Below are 17,215 nucleotides of genomic sequence, written 5' to 3'. Positions count from 1 at the left end.
GACCCCATAGGACACCCTGAGAGGTCCTCTGGTCCAGACCCAATGGTTCAGAGCATTTTGGACCACATAAGAGGGACCAACAGAATATTAGGTGGTCATATGTTATGCCTGATCCATGTATTCATCTTTGTGCTGGTTACTTCACAAGAATATGCTCCACAAACTTCCACCCTTTTCATAAGATAAAAATTTAAAGTCAGGGCAATGTCTGCGTTACCTTATTTAATAAAATACACATTTTATGGTGCATTTGCCTTGTTGTCCATGTTTTTTATCAGTGATAAAGTCAATAGCAGACACGCATTTCCTTGTACATCACCAGTGTTTCATCCCTCTCAACCAGACGCATTCACATCTCAAGGGCGACTCTGGACTGTCTAGAAGGCACCTACAAGACGGAGGAAGGTCATGGCCGTGACAGGAACGAGTTCCTACGTAAACACAACATCGACACCTTCCTCATCTGCCCTCAGGAGGACAGGAACAAAGTTGACCACAGTGAGCCTCCCAAAACCCAGAAACCTATTCGAACCTGGACCCCAGAGGTAGCTTATGGGAACGTCACTGACATGAACAGTGTAAGTGCGAGAATTTAAAGGGAAGGTATTAACTTATAACGGAAGTTATTTACTGTAAATATGAAAATCTACCTGCGTTGAACTGACTGAGCGTTCATATTCTTTCCTCGTAGATCCTGGCCTCCTTCACAAACGGCTCTCTGCCCAACATCTGGCAGTCCACCTCCAAAGAGATCAACAAACGTATCAGACATGCCATTGAGGTTCGAAGCAGCGAGCAAATGCACAAGGAGCACATCACTCCGCTGACTCTGGTGTTCAAGGACACGCACATTGAGAACAAGGTAGATGTAGGTCAGAAAAGTCAGCTACATACAAGATATCCACATAGAAATACCTCTCATGCTGCATCTCTTCTGATCTCCTTTGGTTGAGTCCAGTTCTCCCAGATGAGAGATGAAATGTTCAACTCCAACCTGGTCTGCTCCTTCATCATGCTCCTCTTCCTCATGGCCGCCCAGGCCCTCATCCCTGCTCCCAGGTAGGAAAACGCCAAAGTTTCACAATAAAAGCTCAAAGATCATTTAATTTCTTTTAGTTCGTTTATGCGCTTTAATGTAAAGCTGATATTGTTGGATTAACATTACCAGCTGGATCTTTTTTAACTGAAAATATCAGCTTTCATGTCCGATGTGCAAACTATACCATGGCATTTTTTCACTACGTTGTGGTCAGACAAAACATTTATAAAACTCTCAATTTAACCTTTATTTACCATGATTGCTATTAATAATAATTAATAAATGAATAATAACAACAGATATAAAGTAGCCTCTGCTGCCTACTTTCAGCACCTCACACGATTATGTTTCTTATTTAGTTTTGTTTAACGACGGTTGGAATCAAGTAAGTGAAAGTTGGTTGTTATTTTTTCTGATCTTTCAGCTAAATTGAATGAAGTTTATGATGCTGTTTCTCCACATTTTGGTATCTTTATCTTTGTATGAATCATGCATCAACAACAGCCTAATTTGATTCACATGATCCTGATAAAGATAAAGAAACAGAAATGCATAGCAAAGATACCAGATTGTTCATCGTCAGTATTTTAGAGGACCCCAAGAATTTCTCAGATCGTGTTTTCAGAGGAGTTCATGTCTAATTAAGAGGAGCCCTGACTCCCCTGTTGTTCTCACAATGGATTTAATCCAACAAAGAATTTCCTGTGTTGTTTTTCTGATTTCACAACCACTGTGTGAGATTTTAATTTTTTTACTTCGGTGCCATCTGGAGGTGAGATCAGGAATGAAATGCACACTATCAAGATCTTAGTCACTGAGTTTTTGTAGTTTCATTTCATTCATCCTGCATCCCAGAGCAAATGTCACACACTCGCTGTTTTTTGCTGGATTAACATTTTCATTACTTCACTCTGTCTTCTGTCTGTTTTCCCTCCTCATTCTTCACCAGCGGGATGTTTCCAGCCATCCTCCAGTTTTCGGTCTTTCTGCTTGTCTACCTGCTGCTGCTGCTGGTTGCTCTTGCTGAAGAATTCAAGTGGACTCCTGCATCACTGCAGCAGTTCTGCTGCTTTATCCATGAAAACAACAGGGCCCGGAACCTGCTCACCCTCACAGCTATCGTCATTAACTTCGGTTTGGCCTCCACTGACATGGTGAGAGTCCAGATGATGCATTAGCAGCTTCATACACTACTGTTCAAAAGTTTGGGGTAATCCAGACAATTTCATGTTTTCCATGAAAACTCACACTTTTATCCATGTGCTAACATAACTGCACAAGGGTTTTCTAATCATCAATGAGCCTTTCAACACCATTAGCTAACACAATGTAGCATTAGAACACAGGAGTGATGGTTGCTGGAAATGTTCCTCTGTACCTCTATGGAGATATTCCATTAAAAATCAGCCGTTTCCAGCTAGAATAGTCATTTACCACATTAACAATGTCTAGACTGGATTTATGATTCATTTAATGTTTACTTCATTGAAAAAACTGCTTTTCTTTCAACAGTGAGGACATTTCTACTTGACCCTAAACTATTCAACAGTAGTATATACACAAAAATTCAAACTCATAATTTCCTTTTTGTACATATGCACCATTGCACCTGCTCTTCTCTCCGCATGTAATTGACCCTTGGAAATTGAATCAATGTGGATCCAGCCGAATGCGACCATTAGCATAATCCTCCCTGGAATGCAGATGAATGTAAAAGAAAGTTGAATTCCCCTGCTGATACTTGCACAGCAGATGACAGGCAAACTGTGCTTGATAAATAGCCAACATTACTACAGGCACTGTTGAATTACATCCTCAATCTACAGGTTCCTTTTACTTTTTTAGCATGTTTCAGCTTGTTTGATTGGATGCTCTGCAGCTTTACAGTTTTGGTTCATTTTCACTGCTGTCATGAGTTAATTTTTGGCCACAGTAGCCAGCTGTTTTCAGAAAAATGACTCTAAAAGCCTACAGAACACTGTCAGCTCAGCACCAAACAGCAGACTGGTGGACATAGAGTTAGCAGAAAACAAAAATAGAGTTCAAAGTGAGTCAATTTTGGATTTACTTTGGAGAAACATGACTATAAATTATTTAATGATGTTGTTCAGTGAATTTGAGTGATGTTTCACCACATGAAGCTGAAAAATAAGTTTAAGGGTACAATAAGCGGAATATTGAACATTCTATAAATATAGCATTAACCCTCTGAACCCCAAAACCTGCCAGTACATGTGAAAGGTTTGTCATCTTTAAAGAAATCACCAAAATTACATGATTTGTCAGATCCAGGAGTTGTACAAACAGAAAGAAATGCTGGATGTTCTTGAACTACTTATTGTTGATGTGCTTTTTCATTGTAAATCCAGACTTTTCATCAAAATGGCTTTTTGTTACGTGTTTCTATGGTTCTATTCTGCAGCTAAATATATAAAACAACAACAACAAAAACAGTCTTCATCTGTAGACTCTGTGGATCATTCATATAATGGTCCAATATGGTGAACTCATTGCATTTAGCTGTCAAATTTCCAGAGAGCCAGACTCACACATACAAACAAAGTATGAGCTACGATTTCAAAGAAATCCCATCTTTGGGTCGATAGATGGATGTCAGGAAGATCAATTTGAGCTCACAGAATATTTCTGTTGAGTGTTTTTAATTCAGAAAACAAACAGTGTCCACTTGTAGTCATAGTTGTAGTGACAGCATGCCACTATCTCGCAATGATACAGAAATCTTTAACAAATCCGTGGATCCAGACTATAAGCTGCATCACTGCCAAAATCTAATCACTTGGTCCTTGTGTCATTTCTGACCTTCCCTAAAAATTTCATCCAAATCTGTTAGTCTGTTTTTGAGTAATGTTGTGAACGGACAGACTAACAGACAAACCAACGCCGATCACATAACTCCGCCACATTTCCTGGCAGAGTACAAATTTGGAGTTGTGGTTATTTATCGGTTATTATGCTCTCATTTTACTGGTCCGGCCCACTTGAGATCAAATTGTGGCCCCTGAGTTTCCTTGTCTTAAAAGGAAATGTGTGTCTATTTTAATGTGAGAAGAGATGAATGTTACATGCGACTTGTATGTCATGTGCTGCTTGCAGGTGTGGTGTGTTCTCACAAGCCCAGGACAAGCTGACATCCTGGAAAAGACCAGCACAGGTTCACGTCCACTCACTGTCTGCACTTACCCTGAGGTAAAACAACAGTAGTTTAAACTATTGTTTTACTGTGTCATACTTAAAGAGATTTTACATGATTTCCTGTTGGTCCACTCGAATTTCACTCTTGAATTTGTCACATTTTCTCGACCAAAAATCATCCTAGCTCCAAGAAAGTGACGCCATTAAAGCATATTCATGTTCTTGTTAACCTCCTCGTCCCGTCAGATCTTTGTGTTGAGCGGCGTGATCGCCATGGTGACCTGCGCCGTGTTCCTGCGTCTGAACTCTCTGCTGAAGCTGGCGGTGCTGCTGCTGGCGGTGGCTGTTTACTCCTACCTCATCCACCTGGCCTTCTTCAACCTCACACGCCAAGACGTGCTGCACAGGTGCAGGCAGAAATTTGTGATTCCAGAAACTGAATCATTTACGTTTGAATTTAAATTGCGCAACTCGGAAAAATGTTGTAAAAAGAAATATTGTTTGAATCTTCCAATAAACTTGAAACTGAATGTGATATTTTGAAGCTGAATTCAGCTGCTGAGTCTGATTCTGAATTTCAAGAACTGAATTTGAACTGTAGTAAGTGACTGTGGAGAGTGGAACTGGATTCAACCTCAAAATATTACATTTGATCTCAAGTTTACTGAAATTCAGTTTCAATCTATTGACTTCATACTATGTCTCTTCTTCATTTAAGTAGATTGGGTCAGTAGATTAAGTGGATTCGGTCAGTGGTTTGGTTTGTTAAAGTATGAATTATTCTTCTAAATATTTTGTTTACTATTTTATGGTCTTTCTACAGTGAGTAACGAACAGTAATATTATTGCACTTAAGCTATAAATTGCTTAATTAAGGCATCAACCTCTCACTCTGTTGCAGGTCTCACTATCTCAGGAGAAAAGGAATTTCCATCCTTCTCATGGCCATGTTTCTTGTTGCTGTCTTCTACAATGGGCGGCAGGTACTGAAGTTCTCCCTATTTTATCTCCTGTTTTATCTTTAATTGAAGCTTGAACATTAGTTTCAGCCACTCATCAGTGCAGCATTTTTCCAGCCGGGTGCCACTAAGACCAAAACTGTTGATTTTCAAACTGAGTAAACAGGTGAAGGAGTGTGTTGCAGGCAGGTGATGTTTCACTCTGCCGTGTCCTTTGCTTTCCAGTGGGAAGCTACTGCCAGACTGGACTTCCTGTGGCGTCTGCAGGCCCAGCGGGAGGTGGAGGACATGAGGGAGCTGCGGGAACACAATGAGTGTTTGCTTCACAACATCTTGCCGATGCATGTTGCACGACATTTCCTGGACCGGAGCAAAAATGACGAGGTACCAAAAATGCAAGGAAACCTCTGACCCTCAGTGCTTCCTGAAAAAATATGATTAAAATACAGTAAATAAGAAGCAGAACCAACATCATGCACTATGTTAATGAAGATCTCTTGCATTCATACTCTACTGCATAAATCAGTTTGTGTACAAGTCAAAGAGTTTTTTGAGAATTCCTCCATTGTGACTAATGGTTATGATACCATTAATTCTCATTTCAGGAGCTTTACTCCCAGTCCTATGATGAAGTAGGTGTTATGTTTGCCTCCATCGCTGGGTTCAACGAGTACTTTGAGCAGAAAGAGATCAAACATGAAGGAGTGGACTGCCTCCGACTGCTGAATGAGATCATTGCTGGCTTTGATGAGGTGAATATAGGACTGAAAACTGAAGAATATCTGCAGTATATTTATTTTTGGGGCTGCACAGTGGCTTGGTGGTTAGCACTGTTGCCTTGCAGCTAGAAGATCCCTGGTTCAGCCTGGGCCTGGGATCTTTCTGTGTGGAGTTTGCATGTTCTCCCTGTAAATGCGTGGGTTCTCCGGCTTCTTTCCACCGTCCAAAAACACGCTGAGGTTAATTGGTTTTTCTAAATTGTCTGTAGGTGTGAATGTGAGTGTGATTGTTTGTCTCTATATGTAGCCCTGTGATAGACTGGTGACCTGTCCAGGGTGTCTCCTGCCTTCATCCTTAGTCAGCTGGGACAGACTCCATGATCCTAATGAGGATTAAGCGGTGTATAGATGATGGATGGATGGATATTTATTTTTACACAGCAAGACAGTAGACTTTAATCACCAACTGAAAAATCCGTGGCTACCGATGGCATAACTCAGTCTCTGATCTTGAGCTTAATGTGTAATTTTATCTCTTTGTCCTTTAACAAGCTGCTGGAGGAGTCGTACTTCCACTTTGTAGAGAAGATTAAGACGATTGGAAGCTGCTACATGGCAGCGTCTGGTTTAGCTCCAGATAAACAGGTGGAAGATCTTGGTCTGCAACATTTTGTTTCAACTACATTTGCTTCCATCACTGGTGCCTGCTTTAATATCCTCTCTCCATCTCTTTCAGGCATCAATGGATGAATGGAATCACCTCAGTGAGCTGGTTTTGTTTGCGCTGGCAATGCAAGAAACACTGAAAGAGATTAATAGGCACTCTGCCCAAAAATTTGACCTGCGTGTGGGTAAGTGGCTAACCTCCTACACAGACATATGCATCAGCAAAACACTGAGCATGATAGAATCATTCTAGTGTCAAAGACCTACAGCCAAATAACTGAATAACTGGGCTGGACTCCTCCAGGCATTGCCCATGGGCCGGTGGTCGCAGGGGTGATCGGCGCCACCAAGCCACAGTACGATATCTGGGGATCCACAGTGAACCTGGCCAGCCGCATGGACAGCACAGGTGTGAGCGGACGCATCCAAGTACCTGAAGCCACCCGCAAGATCCTGACAGACTGGGGCTTTGTCCTGGAGCTACGAGGAGAAATCTTTGTCAAGGGGGTGAGTGGAGAATGATCCTGTGAGTCCTGTAGCTAGTGGTTGTGATCCAGTGCTAGCATCAGTGTACTTGGAAATTTTGAAAATTCTAGAAAACTACAGCATCCATACAAAATACTGAACACTGAAAAGCTGCAGTGCTGAAGTTAGGCTTCAGTTGGGTTCTTAACATCATATGAAATGTGGTAGTAAATGGCCTACTAATGCAGATATTTCTGGCTTTTGCAGATAAATGGTAAATTCATTCATACCATGTGGTTCTTATTGGCCCATTTACATATATTCACTCAACTCTGGTGGCAGAGCTGTTTGTTATACAGAGGAAATTGGGCTTCAGTGTTTCCAAAGACACTTAGGCAAGCATAGATGCCAGGGGTTGAACCTGCTCTACCACCTGAGCCACGAATGCCTAACAGCTCTGGGATAACTTAGAGTTCTGATCAGTAAGGTCCAGTATGAGGACTCAAATGCAGAAGCAACTTCAGAAAAGTAAGGCCAGACTCATACTACAGGAGTTTTGGACTGATTTACGTCTCATGATCAGAGTAGAAATCCCAATAACCAATGACTCAATGCTCAGTCTGTATTATTCGGTAATGTCAAGCATTTACAGATCCAGCTTTAACCCTCCTGAGCTGTTTGCTGACTCCTCAGGACCCCAGATTAATATCATCCTTCCTTTATCTTTTCACCGCTTAATCCTCATTAGGGTTGCGGGGGGGCTGGAGTCTATCCCAACTGACTTAGGGTGAAGGCAGGGGACACCTGGACAGGTCACCAGTCCTTCACAGGGCTACATATAGAGACAAACAATCACATTCACATTCATCCCTATGGACAATTTAGAGTCACCAATTAATCTCACCATGTTTTTGGACTGTGGGAGGAAGCCAGAGAACATGGAGAAAACCCACGCATGCACAGGGAGAACATGCAAACTCAATGCAGAAAGATCCCGGGAAGGACGGGACCCGAACCGGGGATTTTCTAGCTGCAAGGCGACAACACTAACCACCGATCCACTGTGTAGCCCAGATTAATATCAATCATATTTCATATTTATGAGTTTAAATCGACATAGCTGCGACTGTCATGGAAGCACCAGGAGCAGCAGACACTGTTACCAAAGGATAGCGAGCATTTTAGCGCTCGAAGCTAACATTAGTTCCAGATATTAAAAGTAAAAAATCTCTGCTCCGGTTCTCATTAAGTAACACACAAACCAGCCATTTCCAGACATTTTCTCACCCAGACTCATTTAGATTCACTTAAATTATTCTTTCTGCAAAGTTTCAGCGAGTTGTTGCACCACAGTCTCCGTTTTTTTCCCATCTGCTTCCCCATGAGGTCACATGAGCTGATGCACTGCTCCCTCAGATACTATAATCCTGATAACAACCTGCAGTGTGTGATGTTTGCCATTTTATTGTGTGTATGTCTAAGATTACAGAGAAAAATACAACACGATTTCAAAATCTAATAGGATTCTGTAGTGTGAGCCCAGCCTGAGGCAAACATTTTAACATTTAACTTTAATGAAACTCACTGAAGGAGAAAAACAAAAGCTCTAGCAGGTAAAGGCCAACAAAAGATTATTCAATAGAAGGAAAAAGAGAAAACCAAAACTCAGAGAAGGAGGTAAACAGACAAACTAAGGAAGGACAGAAGGAAAAATGCAAGGCTAAATACACCAAAGGTTATTCAGAACAGGTGGGCAGGAGACAAGGACAGGAACAAGACAAAGACTGGAAGTAAGACACTGAGACAGAACGCACAGAAAACACACTAAAAACCCTGCTGCAAAGCAGGAGAAAAACATCTTGTGTAGTGTATGTATTTGAGTTGCCTTTTTTAGTTACTCTTTTAATCTCTTGAGAAACCATTAAAATGTGCAAAGCCACAAAATCATTCTTGGTTTTACCTCCATGTCGTGTAGAAATAAGTCGACTTCCATGTTCTGTTTAAAGGCAGCATGAACAAGGCTGTGTTACCACCCAGGTGTCTAATGATGTTTTAGCTACTTACAAAAATCCCTGGGAAGATCAGATTATGTTTGGTGACATTTTGCTGTATTTGTAAGGGTGGGAGATGTTTTGTTTGAATTTGTTCTGATATTAACACACATAGCATTCCTGTTCAGAAAGTCGAACTTAGGGCATGAAATGTTGGCTATGTACACTTATCAGGTACAACATTAAAACCACTGACAGGTGAAGTGAATAACATTGATCATATTCGTACTATGTGGTGTTCTGCTGGATAACCTTGGATTTTGGCATCCATGTGGATGAGACTTAGACATCCAAATAAACCCAGAACAAGCACACTCCTTCATGCAAATAGAAATCCCAAATGTCACTGACCTACCCCCACAGGAAAATTCACCCCACCACATCATAAAAACATCAACCAATCAGGAACATCTTGAGGAACATGGCAAGATGTTGATTTGACCTCCAAACTTCGTAGACCCCATTTTGATCAATCATCAACAGGATGCAGTGGAACAAGTTTGATTCCCAGAGGCTCCACTGCACAACCCAGAGAACCCAAAGATCCACTGCCAACATCCTGGTCCAGACCCCATAGGACACCCTGAGAGGTCCTCTGGTCCAGACTCAATGGTTCAGAGTATTTCTGACCACATAGGGGGGACCAACACAATATTAGGCAGGTGGTCATAATTTTATGATTGATTTCTTTATTTTCATGTCCTGCACACAAGCATGTCCAACCCTCATGGGTTTACAAAACACCAATAAACCAGCATTGCAGTAAAACATCCAAAGCACACATTATTCTGCTGCTCAGTTCTCAAACTAAATATGTTGCCTTTTATCCCAAGCCTGGCAGAGAAATTCTGCTATGCAAAAGGTTCCTGTTCTAAAACATAACTCAGGTTTTTCATGGTCGTCCAACCAAAAGAAATCAGCATAAACAGAGGACATCTGACTGAAAGTTTCTCCCTGATATCTTCCTATACAGGACAGCAAAACATAAAATGATTCTCATTCTCAGCTTCACCTAAATTGCACAGCAAACAACATCTGTCCTTCTCTGGAGCAGCATTAAACCTCCCAGCCTCTAAAGCTGATGGGAATGTTCCTGAGTGTCACACACTGTATCTGTTTTTTATAAGACAATAAGTTCGTAGTTTTGGTTTATATCAAATATCAACAGACCATTTTTCTGTAAACGTGAGAAACATATTACACTTCATCTCCTGAATATCACAGAGTATCCTATTATGAAAAATAAATGATGAGGTGTTCAAATGAAATAAAGATTTCAGCCCAGTTAGCCCAGGGGTGATGATTGGAGATGTCCCAATTAAATACCTTTTTTGTGATTCTCTGATTGGACATCTTCATCAGTCTGTTCCAAAGGAGAAGGATTTGGCCTTTATGTCTGATGTTTGGAGGTTCCCATCCCATATCTCCACTAATGGCCAAAATTGGTGTATAAATCCACTGAAAGTATGTTTGTGTAAAGTGATCTTCATGATAAATACATTAAAGTAGTATCACATTTTATGACTTCTGTTGTCATTGTAGGTGAGCGAGCGCCAGGGGAAAGTCCGTACCTATTTCATCAGCACCATGCGCAATCAGAGGGCCAACACTGGGACAGATGGTCACCTCGGGGGTCGGACAGGAGGACGTATGACCCTGGCAGAAGTGGTGTTTGGTCTCGTCCAGGCCAGACACAAGGAGACACACAGAGACACCAACGGCTTCAGTCTGGCTTCCTGCAAACTGCAGTGCTGATGGGACTGTTAGGTGGCTGCATGTATAGGAGGACACCGTCCAGCCATATTACTCCTACTGGTTTACAGCTTCGATGCTCTTGTTCCATTGGTTGCCATAACTGAATTAGCTGCACAAACAGGTCTAACTGTGGAAGGATTCAGTCCAATCAAAGCCTTTGTTTCCTCCATGACTGTGTCATCCTCAACTCTCCAGTCAGCTCAGAATGATTAAAGTTTGGTTTTTAAAGCTTAAAAGTCGGGGTAGGCAGACATCTGAGAGGAAAATCCCAGGATTTGATAATACAACCTCCTCTTGAGCTCTTCCCTCTCAGTCCTAAGCCCCTCCATGTAAAAAAACAGACAACTAAGAACGAGCATTTACTTGTGGAATCACACAGGATCTTCAGTGAAAGTCAGTTTAACCACTACATCACACGTCCCCTCCTGATGATGGAACCATAACTGATTTAATGAGCCATTCGCAGTTTCACTGTACCGGCTGTGTGTACTTAGACTTGCATGGCTTAGTCTTTGAGTCAAGCATATGCGACTGGCAGGATCAACCAGGTAGCCCAGAGAACTTAATTAGAGCCCAACTGTTCCTGGATTTTGACGGCCAATTGATACCAATTTAGGAGACTAGAAAGCATCACAACATTGATATATACCGGCCGATTTTTTACACTTTTAATTTTCTTTTTTCATGCAGTGGTCCCTCAAATTAGGATATCAAACAGTAGTTTTGAGTTCTTTTGTTCAAACATAACATGAATAGATAGATGTTGATTATCTTGACAGTTTTGATGAAAGCTATCGCCTTCTTCAGAAGATGCCTTGATCAGAAGCGTCTTCTGAAGAAGGCGATGGCTTTCACCGAAACTGTCAAGATAATCAACATCTATCTATTCATTTTATGTCTGAACAAAAGAACTCAAAACTACTACATGAATTAGAAGACATGATGAACGTTTTTGAGATAGGTTATCAAACACTTGAGGGGATTAGAAGCAGAGTGGTCTAACCCACAAAAAATCCGAATTGAGTTTTATATAATTTCTGTAATATTTTATGGTCTAGATTTTAGTGACAAAGTGGTCTAACCCACAACCCAAATATAGCGTTACGGTGGCGCTTCCAGTGTTAGACCATTCTTGAAAACACAAAACTTTGAACTTATTTTTCTCCAAAACTACAGAAAGTGGGTTAGATCACTCTGCTTCCAAACCCTTCAGCTCTTACAAACATAAAGGATTGAAGATAAAGGTGGTATATTTTATGGTTCTACAACCAACTTTATTGTCCAAAGTGACTGTAAATCACTCACTTCTTGCTTGTCAAAATGTCATTTATACAAATTATAATAAGGTCGCGACCCATGCTTACCTTTCAATCTGCTATGACGCTATAGCCGGTAAGCTACCTCGCTAACATAGCAAACAAATGTAATTTAAGCTCGAGTTGTATGACAGTTACCGGGGGTACGGTTGTGTTAGAGTTATATTGAAACAGAAAAATGAGGGGGGGTCATTATTTACTAAATTTCCAATAATGTAAATCACAAACTAGTTAGCATTTATGTTAGGAAACCGCTTGATTCTGTGACATGAACTCTGCTTGCGGCATGTGCTGATGAGAACATTACAAGTTGGAGCTCGCTCTGCTGGACGCACTACAAGATGACACCATTTCAAGCTTATTCCAAGCCTCTATTTCTGCATTATGTTCTGAAATCATGGACAACATACATGCACATGCCAATATATCTGTGATATGCCAAAATCAGCAGGTAGATATATCAGCCAGACTCTACTCTTCATACCAACCTCACCTTCTCTGGCTAAAGCCTTCTGTCACTAGAAAGGCTTGTGTGTAATTTTTGACCAGTGATGCCAAATAAGTACTGCCTACCCCGGCTTTAATCAACAAATAGAGGAATTCACCCGGTTGGTTTCATTTCTTGAGTTCTGGAGCTTTCATCTTTGAATAATTGAGCTGCATTTTCTGAACTTTACTTAGAAAGCGCTTAACCGTCCTATCGGCCTCTTTTGATTTCAATGAGCATCTTGAGAGCACTGCTGTCTGTTTTTCTTGCCATATCAACACTATAACCACCTTTTTTTAGCAGTTGCGTTCATTTTGTAAAGGAAAGCCAACACGTCTTTCTTGTTTGCCAGGATAATATTCAGGTCTTTAAGCCAAAACACAGAATACCTCAAAGCAACCGGCTCGACCTCTTCTACACACTAACGCTACCCATGATGGCCTATAAAATACTGACTGGGGTTTTTTACTGCATCTTTTAAGAAAGTTTTCAGTACATTTCATGTTGTGAGATGAAACATTTTTTCTGCTTAGCTGCTGTTATCTGACAATTTCACCGTGTGTGTTAAAGCATTATATTTTCACGATTAGCTGTCAGTGCTGCTCTGGATTTCTGACAAATCACACGGTAGACATGTCAGTTTTGGTTTACTATTCCCCAGATGTTTAACCACAGTTTTATTCCCAACATAGCTGGATAAACTAACTTCCTATTCACCCATAATTCCATACCACTCCTCTTCTTGCAAACCAAACAACATAGGAAGTTGCTTTTTCTTGAAGTAATACTATTTTATACTGATTCCAGTTGACACAGTCAGATGAAAACCTTGAGAATCCTTTTACCTTGAAGGAAGATGAGCTCCTCTGTGAGACTTCTGATGGTTTCCTGCAGTTATTGTGTAGATGAAAACCTTTTCAAAGACATGTTTAATTGTTATTACCATCTAATGAATGCTGATCTAGGCCTTTAAAATGAGGCTGCGAGTTCTAAAAATGTGCTGTTCTGGAAATCTGTATCAGCAAAATGGAATATTGTAATTTTTCCTAGCTATATTATGCTTTTTTTATATTGAATTTTTACATAAAGCTTAAATAGTGTACACTTTCTGCCAATAAAAACCAGTAATGTGCATAAAACTGTGATTTTATGATTAATGATGTGATTTTCTTCTTAGAGAAATGCAGCATTCTGTGTTTATAAGAACGGACCACATGGATAATGTGAAAGATTCTCTTTTTTTGAAGACATATTACATTTAAATTAAACAACAAAGGCTCAACGGAGTGAATTAGTTGTATGCTTCAATGATAATCTGACATGTCCAGGCACCTCATGAGAAATATGGACCATAATTTATAGAAATGAGGCAAGCTGAAAGTGAAACAAAGATATTTCTCGCCACAGGGCTGAACAGGTTCAACTGTAACAAAAGCCGCGATTCCACAAGCACCTACGCGGCGCGGTGCGGCTCGGCTCGTCTTTGTTTGCGAGCGTTTCCATATGGATTAGTGCATGGTATCAGGCACGATTTTCCGTACCTCCTAGGCTGAGGTTCCAACCGAGATGAAATGAGCCGAGATGTGACGTCTACATAGTGCAGGCCACTGATTGGACAGGAGTGCAGCCCACTGATTGGACAGGGAGTGACGACACACGAGAGCGACTCCAGCACGAAAACAAAACCAGCATTTAAAAAAAACTGAACAGCGACGGTGCGCATTGCTCTTCACAGACCTCTCTGTCTTCATAATTTTAATATGACAGCCAGACCTGTACCGTGGGTGAATGAAGAGGTCGAGACGTTTCTGTCTTTGGTGGTGGACCAAAGAATACAGAGGGAGCTGGACGGAGAAAGTTTATCAGGAGGTCTCTGAGCGGATGGCCGCTCACATATACAGTAGACTGTCTATAAAGAGGACAATGAAGCAGTGTAGGGAGAAGCTGAAAAAGCTCAAAAATGACTATTGGTCCACCAAGGACCACAGCGGCCGGCGTGGGTCAACCAGGAGGTGTTGGAAGAGGTTTAATGGAAGCTATTTACTGGCACCGCACCGACGAGCAACAGGAGGGAGACTCAGCCGCTGCATTATTGGAGACGTTCAAGAATGGTGAGTGTTTTGTGACTTCAAGAAACTTATACATCATTTATCCCATTGGTGGCAAGCTTCTGTTAAGCAAACAAGTATATTTAGAAAGTAACGTTGTTGTCTCCTGTAGCAGACAATAAGCTAGCTAGTTAGCCATCAGCGCTATCTAGTTAGCCATCAGCGCTAGCTAGTTAGCCATCAGCGCTAGCTCCGTGCTCCGCTTGTATTTCGTGCTGCTGTTTCTAACGTTTAGCTCTCAGAAGCTAATACATCAGTCAGCATGACGAACTAAGCTAGTGGTCGTACAGGTTTATTTTTTTCACAAGTTACAATGTCGTATTTTTCGTGTACTTAGGGTGAATGTTTATTTCTGTTCAAGAATCCCTTTCCACGTGCGAAGCCTCCTCCACCTCCGTCATGGAGCCCCCAGCTCCCCTGCCTCCTCTCCAGCACCAGCTTCAGCACCAGTACCAGCTCGGACACCGACCCTGTCACCATCAACGTAACAGCAACGTCTTATCACCGGTAAGACACGGTAAACAGAGAGCATGGTTGATTTTTGCATTGTTATTATTGCTACAGGTGTAAATGCCTGCAAGCATGATCAGAACAGTGAGACCAACGACCAAGAATTCAGACAGGTGTAAATGCAAACTGTGCAGCAGGCAGCTCAGGAACGCCTGATGAAAGCTACATGTAGCTACAGTGACACATAAACAGAACACATGCAGCTGCATTTTTTTCCATTGACTTAACAAGCAAGTCACTGTAATTTACTTTCTCGTGCAATGTAGTATGCAGCCATTCTTCTTATAGTCACTAGGTAACTGTGAAACTGAATGAAAATATACATAGAAATAAGAAAACAAAGCTGTTCTTAGGAACTCCAAAATGTGCACAAGATGAAATGAAGTTCACACCACGTTGTTTTTAGTTGTGGTGGAGGAGGTACTATTTGTGCTTCAGTTAAAGTAAAGAGTGGCAAAAATTTATTAAAGTAAAACTATCAAAGACATGATCATGATTGAAAATCAATAGACGGGTGGCTAAACACGTCACATCATAGCTGTGGAGTCCTTCTAGCTCCTGGGGACTACAATCTCTCAGGACCTGCAGTGGGAGACGAACATCCACTCCATCCTGAAAAAGGCTCATCAGAGGACATATTTCCTATGACAGCTGAGGAGACATGGCCTGCTGCAGGAGCTGCTGATCCAGTTCTACACTGCAGTCATCCGATCTGTCCTGTGCACCTCTGGATCAGCCACACAGCAGGACAGAATCAGACTACAGCCTGTAGTACGGACTGCAGAAAACATCATCAGAGACCCCACACACTCTGGACATAAACTGTTTCCCCCCTCCCCTCTGGCAGTCGCTACAGATCCCTGTACACAGAAATCACCAGACACAAAAACAGTTTCTTCCCCACTGCCATCACTGTAATAAACAGCTGAGCCATTCCTACACACCTGTACAATAGTCAGTATTCCAATGGACATGTACAGCATTTTTTTTCACCATGAACAGCATTCTCTGCTTTTGCACTACTGTGTTTATAGCAATTATCATTTTGCTAATGTGTTTATTCCAGTCTAGCTGTACATTTCTGTATATATTGTTTTATTTAATTTTGCTACTATTTCATTTTTCTTCCTGTTCCTCTTTCTATAGTTTCTTTATTTTTTATTATTCTCTTCCATATTCCTAGTGTGACACCAACAGCCAAAACCAAATTCCTTGCATGTTGTGTACTTACTAAAGCTGATTCTGATCACTTTTCTGTCTTTGGTCTAGGCAAGAGGAAAAGGTGCAACAGAAAATTGGACCTTCCAAGCGTACTTGTGGAGATGCAGGCTGAGGAGGAGCGGAACCGGCACCCAGCATGATGAGAACATCCAGTTGCTCCTCAGCGAGGCAAGAGAGAATGAAGCGGCCTTGCAGTGGAGGAGATGGTCCAGAATGCTGCCTTCAACCAGTCATTCCTGACTGTACTGGGGCAGCTGGTGCAGGCAGTGCTGGGTGTACTGGGGCAGCTGGTGCAGGCAGTGCTGGGGCAGCTGGTGCAGGCAGTGGGCAGCCAGAGTCCACCTCCCAGAGACTTGAGATTTAGTTGTATATAGTTTTACTTTTAGTCCTCCACTGTAGGAGAGGCCCACCACAGTTTGTACTTTACACATTGTAAATAGTTTTGATTTTGCTGCTGACTAATAAACTATTTTGTGACTTATGTGATTGCATCATAACTTCTCATTTTGTCTGTTAAGACACTGGTAGGAAAAGAGTCAACAGCCTGAACCAAACAATTCTGTATTTCCTTATGTTTAATGTTTAATGGGATTTAACATGTTTTAAGACAAACTCCTTTATGGTTCATAACTCTGTTGACTGAATTACACCAAAGCAATACTGATTTATCAAACTGGAATATTCTTAAAACAGCTGTTTTAATGTCTTGGTGTTTGTCATGTAATCTTGCTAACCTTCACAAATAAAACAATGGCACAGACACATC

At 41.4% G+C, this 17,215-nt stretch overlaps 1 protein-coding gene across 2 annotated transcripts in view; it reads left to right on the top strand.

Moving 5' to 3' along the window:
• si:dkey-206f10.1 (adenylate cyclase type 8) overlaps positions 1-13,755 on the top strand; it is a 33,135-nt gene extending 19,380 nt beyond the window's left edge. For both annotated transcript variants that reach the window (XM_055015846.1, XM_035940801.2), the window contains 13 exons: positions 344-578; positions 692-862; positions 959-1,059; positions 1,989-2,193; positions 4,154-4,246; positions 4,439-4,599; positions 5,094-5,175; positions 5,377-5,535; positions 5,757-5,903; positions 6,423-6,515; positions 6,607-6,721; positions 6,841-7,043; positions 10,595-13,755. In XM_055015846.1, the coding sequence (XP_054871821.1) occupies positions 344-578; positions 692-862; positions 959-1,059; positions 1,989-2,193; positions 4,154-4,246; positions 4,439-4,599; positions 5,094-5,175; positions 5,377-5,535; positions 5,757-5,903; positions 6,423-6,515; positions 6,607-6,721; positions 6,841-7,043; positions 10,595-10,807 (1,978 nt within the window). In that variant the 3' untranslated portion in view covers positions 10,808-13,755. The remainder of the gene's footprint in view (positions 1-343; positions 579-691; positions 863-958; positions 1,060-1,988; positions 2,194-4,153; positions 4,247-4,438; positions 4,600-5,093; positions 5,176-5,376; positions 5,536-5,756; positions 5,904-6,422; positions 6,516-6,606; positions 6,722-6,840; positions 7,044-10,594) is intronic.
• The last annotated feature ends 3,460 nt before the right edge of the window (positions 13,756-17,215 follow it).

This window comes from Amphiprion ocellaris, chromosome 12 (assembly GCF_022539595.1).
Source record: "Amphiprion ocellaris isolate individual 3 ecotype Okinawa chromosome 12, ASM2253959v1, whole genome shotgun sequence".
Lineage (NCBI taxonomy): Eukaryota > Metazoa > Chordata > Actinopteri > Pomacentridae > Amphiprion > Amphiprion ocellaris.
The sequence above is the reverse complement of the archived record's forward strand: the minus strand, read 5'-3'. Positions and strand labels throughout refer to the sequence as shown.